Source organism: Cydia splendana, chromosome 9 (genome assembly GCF_910591565.1).
Source record: "Cydia splendana chromosome 9, ilCydSple1.2, whole genome shotgun sequence".
Lineage (NCBI taxonomy): Eukaryota > Metazoa > Arthropoda > Insecta > Lepidoptera > Tortricidae > Cydia > Cydia splendana.
The window spans coordinates 16,862,529-16,888,246 of record NC_085968.1 but is presented as its reverse complement, the minus strand read 5'-3'; the positions used below and the strand labels follow the sequence as shown (position 1 = coordinate 16,888,246).

Here is a 25,718-nt window from a genome sequence, read left to right as displayed (position 1 = left end):
CCACGCTGAAATTGGAGTCATCATTCATTTGGTATTGCGGTTGCCGCTTAACAAGCAACTCTTCAATCTTCATGTCTGCGTAATACTTGGCATCATTCCCGATCCCCAACCTTCATTGACTTGTATTGTGGCTGACAGCCAGTAGTATTTTGTGCATCGCAGATTACAAAATTACGGCCTTCGCTACCGCGGCGATTATTGATTTTATCGTTTAATACCCACCCTTACTATATCTAAGACGATATAGATACCTACTTCGATATGAAATACGGGTTTATGATCTTCGCATATGACTTACCGATATTATGACTCGTGATTGACAAGGCAGTACTTGCTTGTACATATTTACTCACATTGATATTAAAATCCTCGTAATATCTAAGTCGCGTTTGCGTTTCAATATTTTATTATAAATTAAATATACCTCGCATTCAACCAAAATTTATAAAAGGCCGTGTCGTACTTACCAGTCTCGGTAATATAAAAAATGTTTTTTGCTCTAATTCATACGAAGCTTCAACCCTCTCAAAATCATTCACAGAAAAAAATGTGAAAGAGAAAAACGGAGCCCCTCGCTGCACGAATTATGATCAACCTTGGCCTATATTTCGTGTTCAGAGCCAGCTTTCTTTTAATTCTCCAATATTTATAAGGCACTTTCTATAGTCGGCTTGTAAATTATATTCAAATAAACGAGGCCGACTCTACATTAATTCTGGTTTATATCCCCGAAGCCTTTTTCTCATTGGGCAACGAGTGTAAAGGGGCCCACTGACTAACAGTTCGCCGGACGATATCGGCCTATCAGTTAAACGCAAAATTTGACAGCTCCGAACAACTGACAGGCTGATATCGTCGGGCGAACTGGTGACTAATCTGTGGGCCCCTTAACGCTCGTTGTTTAAAACTACCGATTCGAAATCGTTGCACTCTTGAATCGTTAACAATAATCTATTCCGTGCGTGTTCATTATGTCGACGTATCGACTCGTGTCGTAGTTGTTGTTTGTTTTATGATGTCTATCCCGCCGTATATTGGGGCTGAGGGCGGCTTGCCGAGTACGGCGCGGCCGCTAGCGAGGGCGGGCGAACAATGCCACGTTCTCGGCCGCACCACGTTATTTATTATGACATTTCAGCCTAACAAGACAATTTAGACCCTCACTCTTCTGTTTTGCTCCCTTCTAATGATGCGTATTCAATACGTGTAGCGAAAAAGCCTTTCATTTATTATTTTCATGACGCTTTTTTTCTCAACTTCTGATTGTTTCATTTTTCTTCCGCCGTGTCGTATTCCCGCGTGAAATTATGTTCTCTAGTATAAAGGTAGGGCTTCTTTTGTTCGTTGTTTATTTTTCATTTTCGTAGATGATGAAAAAGTTTTAAGGGCGTTTGCCTTCGTAACAAAACATTAATCTTCATCGTTCGCTTAATTAGCCAGAAAATATATAAGTATAAAATAAACATTAGAAATGCGAATGAAAAGTAACATAACTTTCATTAAGGTAGATTTACGTAATTAGGGTTTTAGGGTGGAAAAGCCAGTCCAGCATTAGGTACCTGAGGGTAATACATTATGATAAATGAATAAACTGTAACAGGGAAACTAATTTAACGATTCTACACTGAGAGAAAAATAATCACCAGGAATTAAAAAATTAAAAGTATTAATTATGGAAGTTTCACTATTTCTGTAAAGTTTATTTATCTCTACGAACAGCTCAGTAATCCTAAATCTAATTTCAACAAAAAGATAATAGAAATTGCAAGAACTAATAGAAATTGCAAAAGTAAATTTGTTCCTATTAGTTGACTCTCCTTGTCCCCGGATTAAGTTTTTTTTTGTAATTCTAAGTGTGTTTTATTATACTTTTCTCTCAGTGTAACATCTACAGAAAACATTGAGATTTATTATCGAATAAAGGGTTATCTTTACTAGATTGGTGATTGATATGTGTTTCATTACTGTCACTTATTTTGTGTGCGTTAAAATAGTCACAAATATAAATGTTATCGACATTAATTTAATTACATGGAACCGGCCCGGATCGTAACTAAATTAATGTAGGTACTTATCGAATAATTCAACGTGATATCTAGAGTAGCTTTAAATTTTAAACAGAATATATTTTCGTTTTAGTTCTCGGCATTATTTTACCTTGCCCAGTTTTTCATTACAAACAACTACCTACTCATGTTTATCTAAATAGGGAATATTAGGCAAAACTCTGCGTAGTAGGTGGCACCATTAGCACATACAGTCAACAAACCTCATTGACATCATCAATGACACATCACACGTCACGTCAATTACATGGCCTACCGCGGAATACGACAATCGAAAGTTAGGTTTCTGCCTCTCTATCACTCTTGCTTATTCGATCGATAGAGAGGCAGATAAAGAAATCCCGATTTTCGCGTTTCGCGATAGGCCACCTGTAAACAAACCGCCTCGGTGCATCAATGTCATAGTGAAAACTTGTCAAAAAACTGTTTAAGGCCTAGTATGTATAAGTTACTCTATGGTTTACTAGTGCTGCACTCTGGCGGCAGAACATAGCAGTAATACTCCCTATTAGAAGAATCACTAAATACATATTGATTACAAAATGGTTTTATGTACATTGTAGATACATTTTGCTGGTTCTTTATGTCGTCAGCGCAGTATAAAACGACGACGTGAACGTTATGTTAACATTTAAAATACCTGGAAACGGCATCGCGCCTCCAGTAGGTATTTTAAGCATCGCGGCCACCTCGACTGCGACACATAAAGGCCGCGACCCTACCTCGGGTTATTTGCTTGCGCCAGTGTTGACTTGCTGCGGCCAAAACTCATTGTGTTACTTGTCATAAAACGTCCCTCTGCATAAAAGTTTCACCGCAAGCGGGTAATTTCCGACGATGATATTGAAATCTTTGATAACGGGTGACCTATTTTAGCTAGAGCATACATGTACAAACGTTATTGTTTAGAGAGATTCTTGCAAGAAAATGTTAATACATTTTTGAATATTCTATTTCCAACAAGTTCTGACTTGAGTAAATTTAATATTGCAAGTTGAACGTAGTTTATTTAGTTACAATTCCATATTGTCAGGCAACTAAGTATTGGATATCTGTTTGTGTGCAAAGTGTACCAATGAGGGTTTTAACCGAGTCCACAAACTGCGTTTTGAACTAAGCAATGAAATTGAGAATCATTTAAAAACAGACATCCAATAGGCACAAAGTTTTTTACCATTTGTAGGTACGCTTTATGCGTATGAACGCATAAAATTCTGATTTTTAATTATAATGTTTGCACAAACAGGTAAGGAGTTGTATAGCCCCGACGCAGACGGGCACGGAGACGTGTCCGGCCCGCCCAAAGTCAGCTCTCGGACCAACTCCTTCGAGATCGAAAACCTGCTCAAGGTACAGTCCATAAAACAATAAATATAAGTTTGCCACCCTAACCTACCTCGTGTGACTTGAGTCCCAATTCAATTATCTTTATCTCCCCGAGTATTTTCCCGTTTTATTACGTTACGGCACCTGCATGGTAATGTCCTAATGTCTCCCCCGGAAATAATAATCGTCCGGAAAATGGAACGGGACACAATTTGGCCTACCCTGTTATATGCCTCAGCCGCACAGCACGTTTTATGAAACCAATCAACGCACGCAGTCACGTTGTACCTACGGTTGCGAGCTGAAGTCTTTTAGCATATGAATTTCATTTTTGTCTCATTTCGGCATCTGTCCGACGTCGGCAAGAAAGCGACTATCGATCTGACATGTTCTTGCTCAAGAAGCTTTTAATTTTTTGATCGCTGATTTCACACTGTCAGCTCTGCTATAACATTTTTTTAAACTCTAGTCAGCAAAGAACTAACTTGTTCAACACTACTCGCTTCTCGCTAATTATTCGGTGGGAAAGCTAAAGCTTAGCCGTAAAACATCTGTTATTCCTTTATAATTAATTAATTAGTTATGCATTAGGCATCGTGAATTTCACTTGACCACTTCTCATCACTTTGACCATAAAAGCATAATCATGATCATGTTAAAAGACTTCACTTGCGAGCGTACCCGCATGAATGTCGCGCCGTCGCCGTCGATGTCGTGTCGTGGAATGGTCTCGAACGCGAACAGTCACACAGTCATCTAACTCGGTGGGCATTAAATAGAAGTGTCCGCGTGGTCGTCAGAGCGCGGAGCAAGTGACGGGCTGGTGCCGGTCGCCGGCGGAGACGCGCCGCGGCAGCCCGACGGGCAGCGTGGCCAGCGCCGCCGCCGGGACGCCCTCACGACACCTCTCTGACGCCGACAAGCTGAGGAAAGTGCTGTCAGAACTCGTCGACACCGAACGCGCTTATGTCAAGGTAATTAACCATTAAATACATGACCTATGTTACAGATAATAATATTAATTTACTTGTAGTTGTTGTTCCCATAATTCGTTCAATACACACAATTTAGTTCATAGCTAAAATAAATAAATGACGGAAATATAGAAGCTCTGCCCGCTAACCTCAGATTTTAGCCTTAATGTAAAATTAGGCTGTATAGTGTCCTAAATAACAGTTAAAATTACGAGTAATTTTTCTTCTTCTTATATTTTTAAATAAACAAATATCGTAGAAAAGAAAGAGAAGGAAGAGTCTTACATTCAGAAAAAACGATATATGTGTACAATAAGCGTTATCTAAGTTAATTATATAAGTTAGTTTCATTCGGTGAGGCTACAATTAATTACGAGTTAGTTTAGTTTGGTGGGTAAACAGTAGTTGTTATGAAACCCCATGTGAAAAATAAGTATGATAATAACTCTTTTAGTTACATTCACTGGTATCAGTAAAACAAAGAGAACGCGTTAGAAAAACATCCTCATGGGGCTTAACGAAGTTAGCATAATCATATTCATCTCCATTATTTTGCATCTGAAGCACGGCTTTGTTTAAACAAGACTTAGATACATGAATATGCTAACAAAGACACATGAACAGTGATCGCAAACATGCAGCGAACAATGCTCTGCCGGATCGCTAGTTTAAATAAGGGGCATCATAGAGCATAGAGCATCCCACACAAAGGGTTTGATTGGCCGCCAGTTATCTGAAAGAATAATTATGGATGTAGACTGTAGAGCGGCCTTTGGAATCCCTCTTTGCTTGGAATAAAAAGATCGACGTTTTTGTTTGCAATGTGAAAAATCCGATTTTGTGAGCTATTCCATTTTATTCACATTTGTAGTAGTTTCGCGCTGTAATTTGAGACTCGTAGTATTCACATATTTGTTGGATATTGGTGATTTAGTTATGCTCTATAAAAATAGTCATTTAATTAAATATATTAAAGTATTTATAGACATTTAGCTTCAATATTCTCTTCAATTTACCGCTTTGTAAACAAACCGTAACCATTGTCTGCGCTCCGAGACGAAGGTAATATTAAACAAGGAACAGCACTATGAACGTGTTTATAAAGGTACCCCCAATCGGCAACTTTGCCCCATTCCCGCGTAATTCAGATGGAATTTGTTAACTCAGCATACTTGTGCCACTTGTTATCTCCGCGGGCGCGGGCCGATGCTCGCAATATCGCGCATTGGTATTCGCTGCGTTCCTTTAACTCGAACTCACAACTCTTATAAGTTATGCATATTGCTTGCGACTAACGAGCCAACACATTACTTACATATACACGTCACCATACAAATGAATTTAAAGCGTGACGAAATTGTATTTGCTGACATAAATATTCATTAAACCGAAAAGTTTTAATGGATTTACAAAATGTATTAAAACTTCGTAAAGCCGGTCGCACCTGCGCTTCATTTAACTACAAATCTTCTACTAAACCGTAGTCTGATCCCGTAAAATGAATTAATTAGGCACCCGATATTCAGTTAAGCGATGGTTAATAAGTTTAATAATCAACATTTCACATTTGCAGAACCTTAACAATTTATTAGAGAATTACTTGGAGCCTCTGAAAAGGGAGACTTTTTTATCGAACGCCGAGATCAACGCGCTGTTCGGAAATATCCAGGAGATTGTAACGTTCCAGCGGCAATTTCTGCAAAACTTAGAGGAAGCGCTTGAATCGGAGCCCAACTTCCATCACTTTGAATTTTCAAACCAATTTAAGGTAAGTGCTTCGGCCTGTTTATTACATACTCTCAATATAAACTAGCTAAACACGTGTAGCAACGATACTCAGAAATAACATGTTTCTTACAGAATATTCTGTTCGCGGTGGGAAATGCCTTCCTTTACTACGTAAATCATTTTAAATTATACAGCTCGTTCTGCGCTAGTCACAGTAAAGCACAAAAAGTTTTACATCCAAGTAAGTTTCAGCATGTTTTATAATTTATAACTCTAATTAATATTAAATAACTTCGTAACAGTCTAATTAATATTAACTTAATATTAGTTGCGTTAACTTTGATTTAATATCATTTAAAGTTTAAATCACAATAGTTGGTATTACTATTAAATGAATTCCATTTTGAACAGATGAAGGCAATCAGGCATTGCAAGAGTTCTTGGCTGCCAGAAATCCAAAACAACAACATTCGTCAACTTTGGAGTCGTACTTAATTAAACCAATTCAGCGGATACTTAAGTACCCATTACTGCTCCAGCAATTGAGAAATTTGACTGATGCAAATTCTGAAGAACATCTACATTTAGTAGGTAAGGGCGCAGCGAGATCCCTCTGTACCTATTTACATATTAAAGAAAACACGCTTGTTTACAAACTCATTTAAATATTTCAGAGGCTTTGAAAGGCATGGAGAAAGTTGCTGAACACATCAATGAGATGCAACGAATACATGAAGAATATGGTGCTATATTTGATCACTTGTTTAGACAACACCAAAAGTCTTGCAAGCAACCAATAGATCTAAGTCCTGGTACGTATTTTTGTATGAAAAATGTCATACCGTAGGTATAGTCAAGGCAAAAAACTAATGTATTATTTTTTTCAGGTGATTTGTTATATTACGGGGGTGTAGAATGGTTAAATATTTCAGACTTTTTAGGTAAAATAAAGAAAGGATTGGAACTGCACGCTATGTGCTTTGTATTTAAATCAGCCGTTGTCTTCCTCTGTAAAGAAAGACTGAGACAAAAGAAAAAGTTAATGGTAAGCTTGAAGTTTGAAAATAACTTGAAATAAAATTGCAGGACAAAGCTCAGTATGATTACAATTTCTATTTCATTTCACAGGGAGTGTCTTCAAAAAATAATTCAAACGAGGTAGAAATAATTCGATACCAAGTGTTGATTCCCGTGACAGAGGTCCAAGTTAGGGCGTCGTCTGCGAAGGATATGGACAGTCACTTCCTTTGGGAGCTCATCCATCTCCGCAGTCAGCTGCAGCGGCGCTCGGAGAAGGTCTACGTGCTGTCAAACAGGTAAGACAGACACGTCGGTGAATGCATACTTTATTATTATCTAATACCTTTAAACGAGCAATTCTGATTTATTTATATAAATATGTATACATGGTGTGTCTGACCATGGGGCTTTAAATCCAGGGCTTGATTTTACTCGCTAAACTGAACTACTTTTACTATGGGACCAACCCTAAAATCGGGGAAAATTTTTTGGCTTTTCCATAGAAAACGTCGACATCTGATCAGCCAAAATGTATGAAAAAGTAAAAATGTTTTTTGGGATTTCGGGGTTGGTGTCATAATAAAAGTAGCTCAGTTTAGCGAGTAGAATCAAGCCCTGGATTTAAAGCTTCATGGTCAGACACACCCTGTATATATTTTGGGGATCTCGGAAACGGCTTTAACGATTTCGATGAAATTTGCTATATGGGGGTTTTCGGGGGCGAAAAATAGATCTAGCTAGGTCTTATCTTTGGGAAAACGCGCATTTTTGAGTTTTTATATGTTTTCCGAGCAAAGCTCGGTCTCCCAGATATTATAACATTATTCATACAGACCCGCAACTTTAAGCGCGCACGCTTATTCTACTTTCAGACAGGTTTATTTTTGTATTGTTTGTTGATTCAAAATTCTCACAGAATATATTTAACTGAAACGAAATACAATCGCGTCTAATCGCACCTACCTGCGGCGTTTTAAGTTTTTATTAGTTTATTTATGTTATATATAATTTTCAGCTAGTACTTAGCACGAGTGCACGCCGCACGGTGACAATATCTCTCGCGAGAGAAACTGTCGCTTATTAAACTTAAGAGAAAAGTACGCAATCTTTCCGCGCTTTTTAATTTCAAAAGATATATTAGATCAAACATACTTATGTCTAGTAACATTATGAAAACATTAATAAATTACAAGTAAAGCGAATGTTTACGGATTTCAAAGTTATTTACTTTTACGCAAGTAGTTACTTTTGTTAAATAAAGTTCAAATTATGTTTCAACTTCATTCAGACCAAGTTGAGAGTTAGTAATGAAATTAAGTACCTACCTGTAGGTACACGGAAATTGCAAAAGGCATTATTTTTGTGTAGAATGCAAATAAGTACTTACTTAAAGAGATGTGTACTTAAATTGAAAATATCGCTGATTATTTATATATTTGTATTCTACTGTTAACTTATAATATTTATAATATATGTTTGTACAAAAAGTTAATTCTATATGTTTCTGTACAGTACCGCAGATTTCCGGAACGCGTTCCTCAAGACGATTCGACAGATCATTCGCGAGTCTGTGCGCAATATGGCGCTGCCCACGAACCGGCCGGCTCCCATGCCTCCGCGGGCACCGCATACACTCGAGCGAGACCGCCCTAAACACCAGGTAACTCTCTTTCTCTCGAATTGGTACAGTCAGAAAAACTATTAGGGATCATCCATTAAGTACGTCACACGAATTTCAAGGTTTTTTGACCCCTCCGCCTCCTTGTCACAGTTGGTCACATTTGGCAAACCCAGGCACGTAGGTGGTGTGACGTCACATTTTTTCAACGAAATCGGCAAATCGAATTATGTATAACTAATTTTTACTCGAAATATTTTTAAAATATTAGTAAATTTACTACCCAAAATTTACTACCCAGAAAATTAAACTAATTAAAACGATTATCGTTCCAAAAACGTTCCAAAATAATTAAAATAAATTTTCGGTTACTGATGAAGTTAAAGTTACGTCACAAAGTTTGTGAGTCCCCCTCCCTCATGTCACAACATGTCACATTTTCTTGACCCCCTTCCCCCTCAACGTGTGATGTAATTAATGGATGACCCCTTAGCTTAGCATCCATGCGTACAAGTATGTATACATGGGTGCTATAGTACATTGTAGGAGAGGACGGAAAACCGCTAAAAGATGGACGAGTGAGTTTGTTAGTACTGCCTGTGCTGTCTCTTGAATTTCGGTAGGCGTCAGCGTAAGAATATAATTTTCTTCACTAAAGGAACTCATTTTTATAGCGAGCGTAGATACGTGTTTCTTGTATTTTTTAGTCAAACACAATTTAAACTATCCAATTCAGTACGTATTTTCCGATCCCGCCTTTTTTACTTTTTTTATCACTTTTAACTCTGCGTTTTTCTGTTGTTTGCTTCAAACCGAGTCTAAACTTAGAAGCGTTTTTGCTAAAAAAAACAACAAACAGCTACAAAAGTAAAAAACGCCCTCAGCGTGAACTGAATGAACTGACTGAATGAATGAATGGTTTTGACAATTCTTTTTTTTTTTAAACAAGAAATTGGTCATATAAATAACCTAATTTTATTTTAGAATGAAAAAGAAGCGCCAAAAAAGACCTTTTATTGATTTTCATGCTTTAAATCAGCGGTCGGCAACCTTTTTTTGCGTAGTTTTAGTAGCGTAGTTAACGATGAGTAAGTTGACGCGGGCCGCACTTTGTTAATATTTATGACTTTATCAGACATTGTCGTTTCTCAATATTACATAGCCAGAGAGGCTCGCAGGCCGCAAGTGACAGTTTCACGAGCCGCATGCGGCCCGCGGGCCGCAGGTTGCCGACCGCCGCTTTAAATGATACTCATTGCTGTAGCGAACCGTCACCAATGACAGATGATGATAACAATGAAACATTGTAGTAGTGGTGGTTCAGGTGCTACAGCTATTGCCTACTTTCCAGCTTGGTTTTAGACCATCTATTGCCACATTTCCGAACAGTGGCGTGAAAAGCAAATAGTTTTGCTGACTGTAACGTTAGGATGTCTTCAAAATAGCCGTGTCCATAAAACGCGGGCACATCATACGCTCGAGCGATACCGCCCCAAGCACCAGCCGGGTGCCAGGTCCCTCTTTAATTAATAACTACAGTTAGGAAAAGACGGGTAGTATATCTCGCGGCGAGATACTGTCGCGTCAATCATGTGCTTGGCCTACAGGGGGCCTAGCGAAGATGGCAATCATTGATAGAAAACACCAAACAAAACTTAAATAATGTATGAAAATAGTCACGTGACTTATTGTAGCATCTGTCATCCCGATACATACATTTTATCTTTTTGGTGTTTGCCTCTTAACACGAGTCGGTACACAACATGACGCTGCCCTCAATTATCATACTTTTGTACCCAAATTTTTTTGTTTTTTAATTAATAGGTGCAAGTCATGCAGGGATCTCAAACACTCGGAAAAACGAAAAAACCTAAAACCTCGGGGCAGCGGTTATCAGCCGGCAATATTGAGGTAAGATAAGTCTTCTAATAATATTTTTTTATTATATGTACCATAAAACATTTATTCTTGGTACAGTCAGCTGCAGAAGTTGCTAAGCGGGCGAGGTAATCAACCACCACCTTACCACGCTCTTATTCTCTTAACAATAAAGTCGCGTCAAGAGGGATCCCTTTGTTTCCCATAAACTTATTGTTTCGAATTTCGATAGTCAGAATTTGATATCCATAATTATAATTTATGGACATAAACATCAATAGTCATAATTTTTGTTCAGTATAACGTTTCATAGTTCTAATGTTAAACATCTTTAATATTAAACGCTATAATCACAAAAGTTATAAAATTGATGAGTATGACATTCAAAGGTATATCAATAATTATTCAGAAATATTTTAAGGCATATATTTTATCAGACTAATGGTCGTTAATTATATCGTTTTAATGTCATCCCTCTGTTTCCCATAAACTTACTGTTTCGAATTTCGATAGTTAGAAAATGATACCTATTATGATTTATGGACGCAAACATCAATAACATAATTTTTGGCAAGTAAAACGTTTAATGTTTCTAATATTTAGGAGCTAGAATATTAAACATTATGACTTTCAATAATTATGTCAAACAAAGGGACCCCCATTTTTTATGACTAAAGTGAATTTACATCTAAGAATCCAAATCAATAACATCCTTCATATAAAGAAAAAAAGAAATCTGTTTCCTCGGGTAGGTTTGTTAGTTACCTTGTGTCCCTCAGAGCGGAAATAGGAGCCCCGCGAAGCGGGGCTCCGTCGATCATTAGCGGGACGAAATGGCTTAATAAGCTACATGAAAAATAAGAAATGGCGGGGAAATCAGTAAGCCAAACAATAAAAAATCTATTTCCTCAGGTAGGTTCGTTAGTTACCTTGTGTCCCTCAGAGCGGAAATAGGAGCCTCGCGAAGCGGGGCTCCGTCGACTCGTTGCCGGGATGGAATGGCTTAAGACGAAACAGGAGCTGAGTTTTAAATATTTTAGGTAAATATACCCGTCTCGCTAACGGAAGCGGCACCTAAAAGTAGTGCGATAAGGACAAGGCGAAATATCCTGCGTAAAAATCTCAAAAATCGAGGTTTCGTACTCCTCTGTTTCCTCCTCCAAAACTTAACCAATCGTAACCAAATTTGGAAATCTAAATGATTATGAAATTATCTGTGTCGGACCGTTTTGCTTTTTTGGCTAATTGATATCAGTTTTGAATGCCACGCCTCTCATTGCGGCATAGTCAATTAGGCCATTTTGGCCATTTTTGAAGGGCTCTAGCGCCTTAAAAAGCAAAAATATCAAAAAAAAGCAAAACGGTCCGACACAGATATTGACAATATTAATCTGTGTTGAAAAAATCATTGCTCTAGCTTCAAAAACCACGGAGGAAAACGAGGAGTACGTTTGTATGGAGAAATGACCACTCCCGTTGGCTCTTAATAAGCTACATGAAAAGTAATAAATGGCGGGGAAATCAGTAAGCCAAACAATAAAAAATCGTTTTCCTCAGGTAGGTTCGTTAGTTACCTTGTGTCCAAATAGGAGCCCCGCGAAGGGGGGCTCCGTCGACTCGTTGGCGGGACGAAATGGCTTAATAAACTACATGAAAAATAAAAACTAGAGGGGAAATCAGTAAGGCAAATAAAAAATAATCCCCAGGTAGCCTACCTACCTAGCATGCAATTTGTATTGTTTAGTTTTATAACTATTGACAATATGACTAATAAAAATTATGATGGAAAACGTTATGGTCTAAAAAAATCGGAACTTAAAATTTAGGGAATGCAATAGAGGGGTGCATTACATTTGTTATAATTACTTTTCATATATTATAGTTTGATATATCGTTATTTTGAATAACGTAATAAATGGCATACTACCGTAATACCTAATTAACGGTATACATAATGTTATTATTGGTATAATGGTCATAAGGTATATTTACACTTCGTCTAATATACATTGCCATATTTATTACATACTCGAAAGCATATTATTTGTTATAACAAGTGACATCACATAATTATTTATGTAGCATAATAGTTGCATGACATAAATGGGTTAGGTTAGGTTGGAACTGCGACTCCGCACAAACGAATAACTACCTAACAAAAGGAGGGTTAGGTTAGGTTAGAACTTTGACCCTCCGTAGAATAAAATATTCTATCAAAAAAGTGGTTTAGGTTAGGTTTGAACTGCGGTCCCCGCAGAACGAAATCCGTGAAAAAATAGGTTAGGTTAGGTTAGAACTGCGACCTCCTTAGAATAAAATAGCTAGCAAAAGCAGTAGGCCTGCGTACTAGTTATAAAAAGTATGTAAAACTTTACGTTATCAGTAAATGAAATATGTCAAAAAATGTTATACGATATATGTATTTATACATGATAAAATTGTATGAAGTATTACGTTATACAAAAATATAATATAACAAATGTCATTATAAAACATGTCTATATACTATTTGAAAATTATATTACATTAGGCATTATATCAATGAAAGTTTAGATGAAATCACTATATAATAAAGGAAACGTATAATAAAAATTATATTATAACATACAATAATATATCAAATGGCGTTATAACAAATGTATGATAGTTTTTTCATAATTATATTAAACATTACACACCCGCAATAGAGACCCCTACTTATCATTATTACCTGTGATAAAAGACCTTACAACGATTATTATAAGCAAGTTTATTGCCTTCAACATTATGTAATGGTATACCTTCTGGACTTTGAATATTATGAGTAACAAATTTTATGACTAACAATAATAATGACCTGCAAAAAGCGGAACTGCAATTTATATTGTTAAAATGTATGACTATTGACAATATGACTAATAAAAATTATGATGGAAACCGTTATGGACTGAAAAAATCGGAACAAAAAATGTATGGGAATCAATAGAAACCCGCGTCAAGATGATTTTGAACACCTGGCCCGCTAAGAAACTTCTGCTGCTGACTGTACATAATAATATACCTACTTAGTATTATTTAGTTTTTTTTTCAGCTGGGTGCGACTTCAATTAGATTTAATAATGATTAGGAAATTATCAATATTGGCTTTAATTACAGGTCGGCGACCTTTCGCGCGAAAACTCCCAAGATGCCGAAGAGCCGCCTCAAGAGGTTGCAGACGAGCCCGCGTTCCGGCACCGGAGCAGAACGCTCGGGGACGCCGCCGGTGAGTCCCGGAAATGTACGAAAATATATCCTTACTAAGCTTGTCATTGTATGTTAGTGTTCGTGTCTCACTCCCTGAGTGTTGAACCAATCTCTGGATGTTTATAGCTGCGGGAAAACGCGTAGGATTTATAAAGCATGATTTGATGGGAAGTTGCTTGAATCTATCTTCCACTTTGCATTATGGAAAACCAAAGTGAAGATTAATCCTTTTAACACTTTTTCAATAACACTAAAAAAATTTATGTGTAGTATTTGTGCGCCTTACTTGAAATACTAATATTTGTCAGTGCATGGGATCACTAACGGTACTAACATCGGTCCATTCCTTCTCCTTCCCCACTAGATACCCAAGCCAGTGTAAAGCGTGCGCCGCCGCCGCCGCCGCCCGACACCGACAAGTCTGACCCCGGCTCCAAGTCGGAGGGAGAGGACGAGCACCCGCAACCTCCTCCCAAGCGAGGGTTAGGCAGAACTCCCAACCATCTGACATTAAGGTACCAGCATATGTATGGGTTAACCACTTTCAACACATGCCATTACCTACACCGATTCGAATTGGCTACTCTTTACACTTTAATATTATTTTGATTTCTTCCACGCGCTCTAAATTTATGTAGGTTTGCTTGATTTTACTCATACATATGTCACTACTGACTGCTTTAAGTAAAACTCCTGATTAATGTACTCACGTCACATTGTATGCGCTTTCGCAGCACGACGTCGACGCTGAGTGCCGGCAGTACCGGCAGCCAGGCCAAGTTGATCCAGTCCTCGCACCAGCCCACGCAGTACCAGCCTACTATGGTCAAAGAACTTGGTAAGCAGGAGTCACAGTCACTTAAATCCTCGCCAGAGAGAAAAAGCTCCACAACTTCTGAGAAAAAGATTAAAGTCATCCGGTCATGCAGCGGCAGTAGTATCAATAGGGATAAGTCCCCTAACAGATCCATGGATCCATCGCCGGACCGAGACCGTGTAACTAAAGTTATAGTCTGTAAATCTCCTAACAAATCGAGCTTGAAACACAGCAAAACTTTACATCGGTCACCTAGAGGTAGCATTGACCAGTCCAAGTCACCCCGTGGATCCATTGACAAGTCGCGCTCCCCGCAGCAAAGTTTTGATGGCTCTAGATCTCCACGCGGCAGCATTATGAAATCTCGAGAGAACAGCATGGACAGGTCGCGTTCCCCCAAACCGGCTCCTAAGAAGGGAATAATGAGAACTCCTCAGGCGAGTTTTGACAGATCACCGTGTAAATCACCTAATGTGAGCCGTCGGTCCTCTAAATCAAGCGGAGAAAAACTGGCTAGGCTTGGAACTAACTCGCTTGACCGAATGACACACTACTCCCAACTTGCTAAAGCAGAAGACAAGGCAATCAAGATGGGTATAGTGGTATCCAAGTCGACGGAATCAATTACTAAAGCCATCGAACACCCGACCTGTGTGCAATGCTACCTTTCTGGGAAAAAACAAAGCAAAACCTCCTAGCATAAGCCTAGGGGCAAGTCCCCTAAGTCAAGGCGAAAGTCTTTGACTGCTCATCATTCGATTCTGACCTCTTCAGACAGAAGCAGCATCGAAACTCTCGATGACGTGCCCGTTCGAGATACTTGCACTAACAACCGTCATTACGAGAAGAATGAATTCGATCAAATACACGTCTAAGCAGATGCTCGACTAAATTTTCGAATGAGTTTTGGTTATTAATAATGATTATTAGTTGACTATGTTTGAAATCTTGCCATTGGTCTAAAAAAAATGATAAGTAACTAATAATTAGGAATTTTAGTACTAGTGAGATTGGGTTTTCCGCCCTTCCAATCTTATTGATGTATTCATCTTCCTATTAAAGATCATGATCTTCTTAGGCCGATAACGCAGATTTAATTTAAAACACTGCCTTACCAATCTGCAGTAAGTAGGAACTCTATAATTTTTAAATAGTACATATTTTACAACTTGAAACCGATCCTGGAGCTCTATCCGAAACCTACTTAGATCCTAACTTTGTACCTGGTCGTATACGTTAGCAATCAACGGTGTGTAGGTACCTGGTCCTATCATAATAAATGGAATTGAGTAGTGAAGGATAAAAGGTCAATTTACCTTTTTAATATATTTTTTATACCTATAATTCACACCACTAACTTACATTAATTTAGATATTTATTATATTTTAGTTTTTGGAATTAACACCAAAAAAAGTCAAAAACAGTAAGACTAGCTCAAAGTTCTAGAATGATAATAAATACTTAGTGTATTATCGACATAGCGTAGAATCATGAATGAATGAAGATCTTATAGAACAATATAACTTGAGTAAGTAATTACACTACCTACCTCCACCAATGGAGCTTAAGCGGAAGTACGCGTTGTACGCCAGTTCCTATTGTTGAACTCTCGTGCGAGCTGCGCCGAACACCCGCGTCAACTGTGTGTGACTGAATTGCATAATTATAAGTCTTGGGCAACAAGGGCAATTCGCGTGCAACGCGCAATACCACAAAGTCAAGTGGCTTCATATTTTATGTGAATGTAGTAGTTTAAAGAGTAGTTAGACAAGGTAATTTACACCCAATACTAAGCGTAATATTCAATTATAAAATTAATTCTAGATAATCCAAGTGCTAAGTGTTACATAATAATGGCTGTGGAATCGTACTGATGTTACCCTTAGTCACTGTCGTCTTAGTGTCTCTTTCTCTCTCTCTCTCTCTCTCCTCGATTTGATTTGAATGTTACACTTACATTCTTATAGGTTAACAAATTATTATTATGTAAAGGGCCTAAGTATAGTTTAAACCATTATGTCTTCCATTTCGAAGTACCTATATTTAATGAGATTAATTTATATCTGAGGTTTCCTTCTGCGCCAGCTCAATTTCCTAATAAAGTTTAAGACATTATCGGTTTTATAGCTTTACCAGTTATACACGTGTATATGTATGTGAGTAATCGTGCCCTCGGTAAAATATATGTAAACGGGGTACGGGGGTTAGTACTGCTTTGTGTGCTTATAGATACTAAATATATGATTTTTTGCCCTATATGCCCTAAGACAAAATTTACCTATAACATTTTTTGTGCCTATTATTTTCCATTGATTGATCTAATTCTAGGATTTAACCTATTTTCTTGTTAACTAGAAAAAAAAATCCTTAAATTTTCATCCAGATGACTATATTCTAAGTTGACAAAATATTCGCTTCAACTTTCTAATTTTTATTTTGCAATGCGAACTCACTGCAGTACTGACACCTTCTAGTGAATATAACTTAACCTCCTTATGTCCACCTATAATAAAATACTAAACGCATAATGCATATTATAATTAACAAATGAATATATTATAGTTAATAAAATTGTAGCCAGGATATTGGTAAAATTAATCGCAATTATCTTAAAAATAATAAATGGTGTCACCATAGACATATACGTAAATAAATAGGCAAACCCACCGTCGTTTATCACCTAGCGCTTCATATAGCTCACCAACACTTAAGTCGTTACTTATAACGCTCTCACCTAAATATGCTCCGTAAAAGTCTTGACGTGGATATCTGGTGTTAGATCACAACTAGGCAACGCCTCTTCATTAGCTGCACTCTAGAAATTAGTGGATATATATCACAGTAGGTATTAGTCTACTGTGCGAACAAGTAGTCGTACTGTTATAGTCGTAAAATTGTAATATGTAGATGTGATATTATTTGAATGTTCGATGATAATGTTGACCGGCGTAGAACCCGTCGGCCACTAGTGAGCACGCACGCTCTCCGAACTTTTTTTGCATTTGACCCAACGGAGTCGGCCGTCCGTGTAGCTCGATGTTCGTACGCTTTCTAACAGGGCGTGGCACCTACAACATTCATCAAACATTCAACTCTTTTGCCGCCGCGATGTCCTGGTGATCTGAGCAAAATTGTCATTCTAAATTTAAAATTCGTCGATTGAAAAGAGGAAGTGAAACTTAAAGAGTTTGGTGTTTGGTTGTTGTAGGATCGCCCGTGTGGAAACCGCGCGACATGTTGAGCGAGGCGAGCGCGGGGGCCGGCGGGGCGGGAGCGGCGGGTGGCGCGCCCTCCGCGCCCACCACGCTGCCCCGCTCGCAGCGCCCCGCGCCGCGCGCTCATCACCTCTCCGCGAGCCGCAAGTCGCTCGCGCCGGACCACCGACACTAGACTCCCGCGACCACGACCTTTTGTCCCTCTCCCATATGTATGACCTCCAACCGACTCCGACTGAGGAAGCTTCGATTAGCTCGAAGTTCTTTCAGGTTTGTCGCTCGTAGATATCCAACTTTCGTCACCCCACAGTGGGTCCCGTTAGTGGGTTAAAATGTGTGAATAATTCTCACTGCCTAAGTGGGGCTGATTTTAGCTAATGATGAAGTTAAATTCGTTTTATACTGTTAAAATTACATACAACAGCAAAGATTGTCTGTTAATCTAATCATTACAATCCCAATGCGATGTATATTGTTTCGCGATTTTCTTGTGTTAAATGTCTGAACCTAATTCGGCACAACCTATTTTTTCTTCCCTCTTTATATAATCTATGTCTCGCTGTACTATATTTTTAATGTGACTGACTGGTGATATATCAATCGCGTTGTTAATTTATTAAGAAGCCTGTAAGGATTTAAAAGAAAATATTAATTCAGTGAGCCCTTCGCACTTTTCTGTTCACCTATGAACTGTTACATAGTTTACACACCATAACACTGGTACCTAGGTAATTGATTAATTTATTTTTCACGTTCATTTTCATTACAATATTATTTATTATATTTGAAGTTGGTTGAAATTGAATTTATATTTAAAACACATATTTTCGTTAGGTACCTAATTAATGTTGATTTCTCCTGAAAACAAAGATCAAAATTATGTTGTGTTCCTACACTCAATTCCAGTACCAAAAGACTGGAAATTGCGAGTATGTACGCACTTATGAATATAATTTGTCGACGAATACCTAATTATGTAAGTTAGTTTTTTACTTCAAAATAAAAATCTCATCTGTGCCACAATACAAAATCGTACCTTAATATTTCCTAGTAAATGCACTTCCTATTGTAATTAGAACTTACCTACAACTGTCACATCTAAATAAAAATACGTAGGTACCGTTAAACTGATAGAATCTAAGTTTCATTTCGACCTAACATAGCTGTATGCTATTTTGATCGCGCTGCTGTTATGCTTTCTGACTGGGATGGTAAACTCTTTACCGACATAATGTAACTACTGATGTGAAGGAAGCGAAAGAGGTATGTCAGGATCGTAGCAAGTGGAAATCCGTAGTCTCTGCCTACCCCTCCGGGAAATAGGCGTGATTATATGTATGTATGTATTTATGTATTTAACTACTGATGGTCATCTCATACGATTTCATACGAAAGTCATCTGGCAAACAGTAGTGCTTTTAAATAGGTCTTGTATAAAATAAATGACAATATCAATAGAATTTCAGACAAAAACTGAAGTCACATTCCAGTTTTTGTTCCACTGGTAGTATAAAATAAATCTTGTATTATATTTTAAACCATTAAACTGAAGAGATAACCAATAAAGACTCTAGTGACATTATATTTACCTAGTATTTTAAATGTGACTCATTTTGTTACTTTATTGTGTATATTAGGAGTTAAAGAGAGTGTTCGGGTGCATCTTCCTAAACGGACTTCTGTGCCAAATTAGGTACTCACTCTACCTATGCTTTATAATACTCACAGACAAGATAACATAAATAAATACTTGTATGGTAAGAGTAGTTAGCTGTAATGTACTTGCGTTTCATTTGGTCGCATTTGCAATGCAAAACTCACTACCCTATAGTTCAAAATGCACACACCCTAATGGAAAAGTACACTAGGTAGTTTTGATAATAATTTCTCTTCGTGATCAAATTCGAAAGTTCTATCATAGGCTAGGCGAATGTAACATCTTTCCTATACACAATTGTGTTGTTTTGTTTGGCAATAAAACAAAATTTTACCACAAGTTTCTATAGTATATGCTTATTGTAGATGTGTTAATTGACATCATGGGTTGGTTGAACTGAACAGGCAGACGTTTGCTCCGTTTGCCAGCTGCTGACGTACCTTGTAAACTACTTGCAGTGGCATTCAAATTTTACAAATTGATTTCGCTTTGATATCACTGTCGTTAGGTGCAAGCGAGATGCTCTACAAGTGATGTCAAGAGAAATCAAATTGTGAAGTTGGAATGCCGGTCTTGAGTTGCGCGAGCCGCATGGGCGCCGTTTTTGATAGTACCTAGGTACCTACTCTGTTAGTGGCTAGCAGCTAAGACAACCTAAAATTTTCTTAGACTAACAATAATCTTTAAGTATTTCAAAATAGCTATGCCGTGACACATTCCAATTAACAGAGATCGTGCATATCAGATCTATAAAATGATATTTGCTTGTAGTACAATAATATAACCTACATACTAAGGGCTCATTTAAACGATGCGAGAACTCGTTTTTGATTGAATTGCGGGTTTTGATAGGTCGGTTGAATTGGACGTAACCAACAGTTCGCAATCGCAAGCGAGTTCGCGCGCCGTCTAAATCAGCCCTAACAATAATTTAATGCGAGGTCGGAGCCACTAACAGAGGGGACATCATCGTCACTTAGGACATATCACCAGCGGAGTAATCGTCTGGGATATATTTTCGTAGTTTTTCTTGCTCTTGTTCATGACACCTATGTTGAACATATTTTACCTCACACTAAATAATATTGTATATTTATTACTAATTACTATGTAGATTGTGCAATTATTTATGAATTATGACCACAAAACATAATGAGTATATATTTTGACTTTACGTGCCGTTTAAATGATTGTTTTGTGATTTATTAAAATAAAACCTGTTTATTAATATACATATGTTAAAATATTCGAATTTAATAATTACGAACTTATACAATCAATTTATAGATATTATTATACTAAGAAAATATAATTAATAAAATGAATAAACAAATATGAGTGAAAATGAAGAAAGCTCATTAATTGCGAATGTATTTCATACTTCAATGACATTTGAAAGTAACGTAGGGAAAATGAGTGAATATTTAGAAAGACTTATTGAAGTAAATACGAAGGTAAATACTCTAATGTTATAATAAGTATCGAACTTTTATAAGTTTGCGTTGTATAGTTTACGACATAGTTTCATTTGTGCATTGTGTATAGTGAATCGTTTACTCGCATGTGTATTTGTATTTGAAGCAGAATAATTTTCTACCCGTTTGTAATAATTGTGTGAATTGACAAACTACTCCACTGATAGTGCACATTAGCTATCTGAAACTAAATTTAACTGAGACATAGAGATAATAACGAATATTCTTTGTTTTGAGTTACAATCATTTTAGTTGCTCGACTCTTATTTGGACCTATTGCATTGAGACGCCGACAGCGCTCGGTGTATATTGATACTTTGCTAAATAATGTTCATTTCACTCGAAAGCCTAAAATTAAAAGTGCCTTCACATATTTTGGGAAAGCAAAGTGCACGCACCCTTCCTGAAATGTGAACACTGCGCTAGTGGCAGCAGTTTGTCAACGCCCGCCTCCCGTCTTTCTTTGTATGTATTTATAATTGATGTATGTATTTGACTCGTTTCAATGTTCGTTTTGTTAAATTATGTGACGAATATGGAAATTACTTTTTATTGCTTATGAATAAATATGAAATACAACTTGAGAGTATTTTTCTTAGCCTATCTGGGTCCCATCAATAACTACTGTATAATTTTTCAGAATAATAGGTATGTGTAAGGTGGGAGCGGACAAAAAGGTCCTATTATAGTTTATATTTCCAATGTGGGTTTTTAACTATCGGGAACAGGGAACACACTAATTACAATCTAAAACGTGTATAATCCAGATATGCCTAAAATCCGAATATTCTGGCTCAATTCTCGTCGTAGTGTACTATAATAGCGAGGTTGACCACTTTCGGCCATGTGGCGGTTGTTGGAAGTCACAAACTTGGATTATTCATTGCGCCAACATCATAAACAAGTCTGCAAAAAATCAGAACTACCGGATTTGACGCAAAAGAGCCAGGTTACAAAATTCGACAAAGTTACTGGATTAAATATGGTATACAGAAATAAAAAAGCAATGTATCATGTAGGTACAATATGTTTATTAAATAGTAAATCCACTTTCATAAATCAAACATATCAGTGTCATGAATTTAAAACCTTACAATTCTCTAATAAATCTGTTTCTCTAGAATGATATGAGTGAAACATTTAAAATATAATAATTAATAAGTATTTACAAGGTACGTGATAATTATAATTATAACTAGCTTACAAAAACCTTTTTCAGTACTTCACTGTGACAACAATTTTAGATTTTTGTTGGCCAAATATTTAAATAATAAACAAAAATATTGTAAAGAGCAGTTTCTCCTTCGCTCTAATACAGATTGTCTTACGTGATCGTTGAGATTGTACATATACACCGATCTTTTGATGGATCTATATCTGAATCCCTAAAGTCTTTTCTCCTATCTTTGCATTCCCTAATATTGTTTGTCATAATAATCAGTTGTCCTAACACTCGTATACCCTAATTTTGGTTTCCCTATTATCGAATAGCCGATTTTAGGGTAACCATTACATTATGGAAAATAATCGTTATGACAATGGATCGTTAGGGCATGTGCCCATTAGGACAAACCAGTTAGGACAAACGTTGTTAGGGATTCAGAAGGACACCCTCTTTTGATTGACTCTGTTGATACCTACTCATTTATAAATCATGCCATGAAGGAAATAGGCTTTCCTAATACACCTAAATAAAACAATTTGAATCTTGTGTTGCAGAGAATTTATAGATTTTTTTTGGTGTTTTCATTACATATTTTGTCTGAATCAGCGTTTTATTTGAAGAAGGCTCTAAGTTCAAAGCACTAAATTTAGAATTACATTAATTTTGTTATAATGCGTGCCCAATTGCTGAGCAGAGGCATTGATATATTCATAAACTTACGCTCGATAAGACCAATCTGAACTGGACCTGAACAGGCCTAATTCCAGACTAAACGACAAAATTGTGTTCAACCAATCTTGGAATCAATGCAAACAAAGAATTAGTCTCATATTTAGTCCACATTACAGTTGTCATCAAACCCAAATTGTGACTTCTGCCTAAACCTTAGTTTAGACAAACGATAAGGAGGCTTATTCTGATGTTAATAACCAGAAATATCACTTTTGACACTAACAGATTATATCCATAACAAATCCAGATCAAATTCATCACCTGTTATTACAATAAGAATAAGCCTTAAGATTATATTTTTTATTAATTTATGTAAGAATTTATTTAAGTAGTTTCAAGTTTGAGCAAAATTGATCTATCGTCATAATATTGTTTACATATGATTTCAGGTCAAAGTAGGTTTTTTTTTAAATATATTTGTTAAGAATTTATTTGGAATATTAGAAAAAAATGGTATCCACAAACTGAAGCTATTCCGAAAAAATCCCTTTTATCAATGATATGACCACATTAGAGCATATCTAAAGTAAGCTTGCAGAAAATTAATACTTTCTTAAAACTTTTAATGATATTACTTTTTGTAGCCAATTTTTTCATTAAAATTTTAGTGCGTGTTTTAAGGTTCTTTGTAATTACTAAAATATAAAAAAGTGATAAAGATATTAAAAATAACATTTTTAGATATGCTCTTTAATCAGCTTCGGCAAATATAGTATTTTTATAATAGAGATACATTTCATTACAATACTATTTGGGAACAACACACAACTAACTCTGATGGTAGACAAATCATGGAGTAATCAATCAGGAAGCTCTATTGTGGAACACTTAATTTCAATAAGTTCTTTACATTCGCTTTAGTAGGTAAAACTGACCTTCCTAATATAAACATATAACAATAGGACTATCTAGAGAAATGTATATTGTATATACACATCATGTGGCACAGGCTACATTTAGATTTAATAAACTTTATTAATAAAGAGTTCAAAATAATGGGAGCATTTTTCTACCAGACTTGCATCAATATTTTATCAAGCATTCACTAAAAAGACTTGACATTAAAAGTGTTAAAGTAAATAAATGGAACGTAAAACCTTACACAGCTGAACGCTTAAAGAAAAATTGTCCCTTAATGGTCATAATAAAGTATTTGTCTACTGGACACGTAATATCTAAACTGCCACTTGGTTGCACGCAAAGAAAGTAATCCGACTTGCTATTTGATGTACTTATTGTGAATTTTATGAAAATTAAAATATTAAAGACAAGCCTCGTAAATAGGTATACTAAAGTGCAATAATGAAGGTTCTTACAGATTTTCTCACATGCAATTTAGTTAGACATACTACAATCAATGCTTATATCTAATTAGACGGTTCTTAAGAAAGTGGAAATGAATGGAAGGTATAGGCTATTAGCATTAAAGACGCAAACAAAAATTAGTAGAGACCTACTTACGTTTCTACAAAATAACAAATTGATTTCGTAAATATATTTTCTTTCAAATAATAGTGCACACCATAATTATTTTAGTACATATTTATGTTATTCATTATATGTATAATTATTAAATAACTTTTATTAAATTCATTACAATATATTATCTACTATTTAAAGAAATACCTACTCGGTTTCAAGGAAGTTTTATTATGCTATTATATTATGGTGTTTCATCAAATTATGCTAGAATAAAATTCATCCATCCTAATTTCATATCATATTTAAATAGGTAAGGCACTCCATTAATTTTGCTGTTTTTTTGTCGAAAGAGATCAAAAATACTGGTACACGAAGATTTGTTTAACTATTAGACGAAGACCGCTGGAAGAAGGTGGTTGGCGGGGCCTCTTGCTTTACTTGCTACTGCCTTTTGTATGGGATTCCGTCATTGCAATTTAAATCTACACTTTTTACTTATAATACCATCTGATATCAGTGGTTTATCAAAACGCCGAATTTTCATTCGTTGTGAAATTTTCATAACAAAATAACTAAACTTTCGAATGATGAAAATTAAAGGCGAAAAAACCACGATTCGGTAGCGGTTAAAGAGTACAAGATCAAACCATCCAACAGGTGGTACATACCTACTTGGAAATCAACAACTTCAGAAGTTTTAAGTAACGAAGTAACGACTTAATCATAATACTGTTACAAAACTTTCTTCAAAAGCTTACTAACATTTCAATTAAATGTGCGAATTAACTAACAAATCCGTACCAAATAATAATGGAACTACAAAACCAATTGAACAGTAAACACGTACAATTTAGAAGTAACACAACAAAATTAATATATCACAGAGAGTTAAACATACTCAATAATTAATTAATTATTGGAATCATTCCCAATAAAAAAATCGGTCTTACTGAAAGTCCATTTATGTAACACAACTAATTTGTGCCAAGTCAGCGTGGGACTCGTCACATATGATTTTAACGAAATTAGCACAATGATTACAGAAACTTTACATGAAAGTTGTTGGACCCCTAATCGTTTAATTAAAAAGCCATTTTATTCATAATGTGTAATCTCTTCAAAATTTTTATCAAATTTAACTACCTAAATATACACCTACGTACATACATGACTTGTTTATATTTTTCCTGAATAATTTCGAATGTTTATTATAGTATCGCGCGGCATCTCCCTAGCCCCCCTCCATTTGATTTGCCCAGAACGTATATTTGAAACGTTTTTTTGACGACACAGTTTCAAGATCATTTTCTACACCATATCAAAATAAGTTGTCATCTTGAATGTCTTATAATTGTTTCGTCGTCTTTTGTTTCCTGTATGTAGTCCTATAGGGTTATAG

General features: G+C 36.3%; 1 protein-coding gene and 1 long non-coding RNA gene across 14 annotated transcripts in view; one reads left to right on the top strand and one right to left on the bottom strand.

Annotated features, from left to right (window-relative positions):
* LOC134793738 (protein still life, isoform SIF type 1) overlaps nt 1-21,579 on the top strand; it is a 158,296-nt gene extending 136,717 nt beyond the window's left edge. For 7 of the 12 annotated variants that reach the window (XM_063765397.1, XM_063765394.1, XM_063765400.1 and 4 more), the window contains 13 exons: nt 3,313-3,416; nt 4,172-4,366; nt 5,940-6,134; nt 6,227-6,335; nt 6,506-6,685; nt 6,769-6,906; nt 6,982-7,139; nt 7,223-7,410; nt 8,627-8,774; nt 10,557-10,643; nt 13,746-13,869; nt 14,200-14,350; nt 14,570-15,959. In XM_063765397.1, coding sequence (XP_063621467.1) covers nt 3,313-3,416; nt 4,172-4,366; nt 5,940-6,134; nt 6,227-6,335; nt 6,506-6,685; nt 6,769-6,906; nt 6,982-7,139; nt 7,223-7,410; nt 8,627-8,774; nt 10,557-10,643; nt 13,746-13,869; nt 14,200-14,350; nt 14,570-15,350 — 2,558 coding nt within the window. In that variant the 3' untranslated portion in view covers nt 15,351-15,959. Of the gene's footprint in view, nt 1-3,312; nt 3,417-4,171; nt 4,367-5,939; nt 6,135-6,226; nt 6,336-6,505; nt 6,686-6,768; nt 6,907-6,981; nt 7,140-7,222; nt 7,411-8,626; nt 8,775-10,556; nt 10,644-13,745; nt 13,870-14,199; nt 14,351-14,569; nt 15,960-17,861 lie in introns of those variants that run through there. The other 5 variants (XM_063765395.1, XM_063765405.1, XM_063765398.1 and 2 more) reach the window with 4 other exon arrangements.
* A 430-nt stretch (nt 21,580-22,009) lies between these two features.
* The window catches only part of LOC134793767 (uncharacterized), a 324,508-nt gene continuing 320,799 nt past the window's right edge, over nt 22,010-25,718 (bottom strand). The window contains exons 2-3 of one of the 2 annotated variants that reach the window (XR_010144578.1): nt 22,612-25,268; nt 22,010-22,359 (exon numbers count right to left, since the gene is read on the bottom strand). This is a non-coding gene — a long non-coding RNA (uncharacterized LOC134793767). Of the gene's footprint in view, nt 22,360-22,611; nt 25,712-25,718 lie in introns of those variants that run through there. The other variant, XR_010144577.1, reaches the window with a different exon arrangement.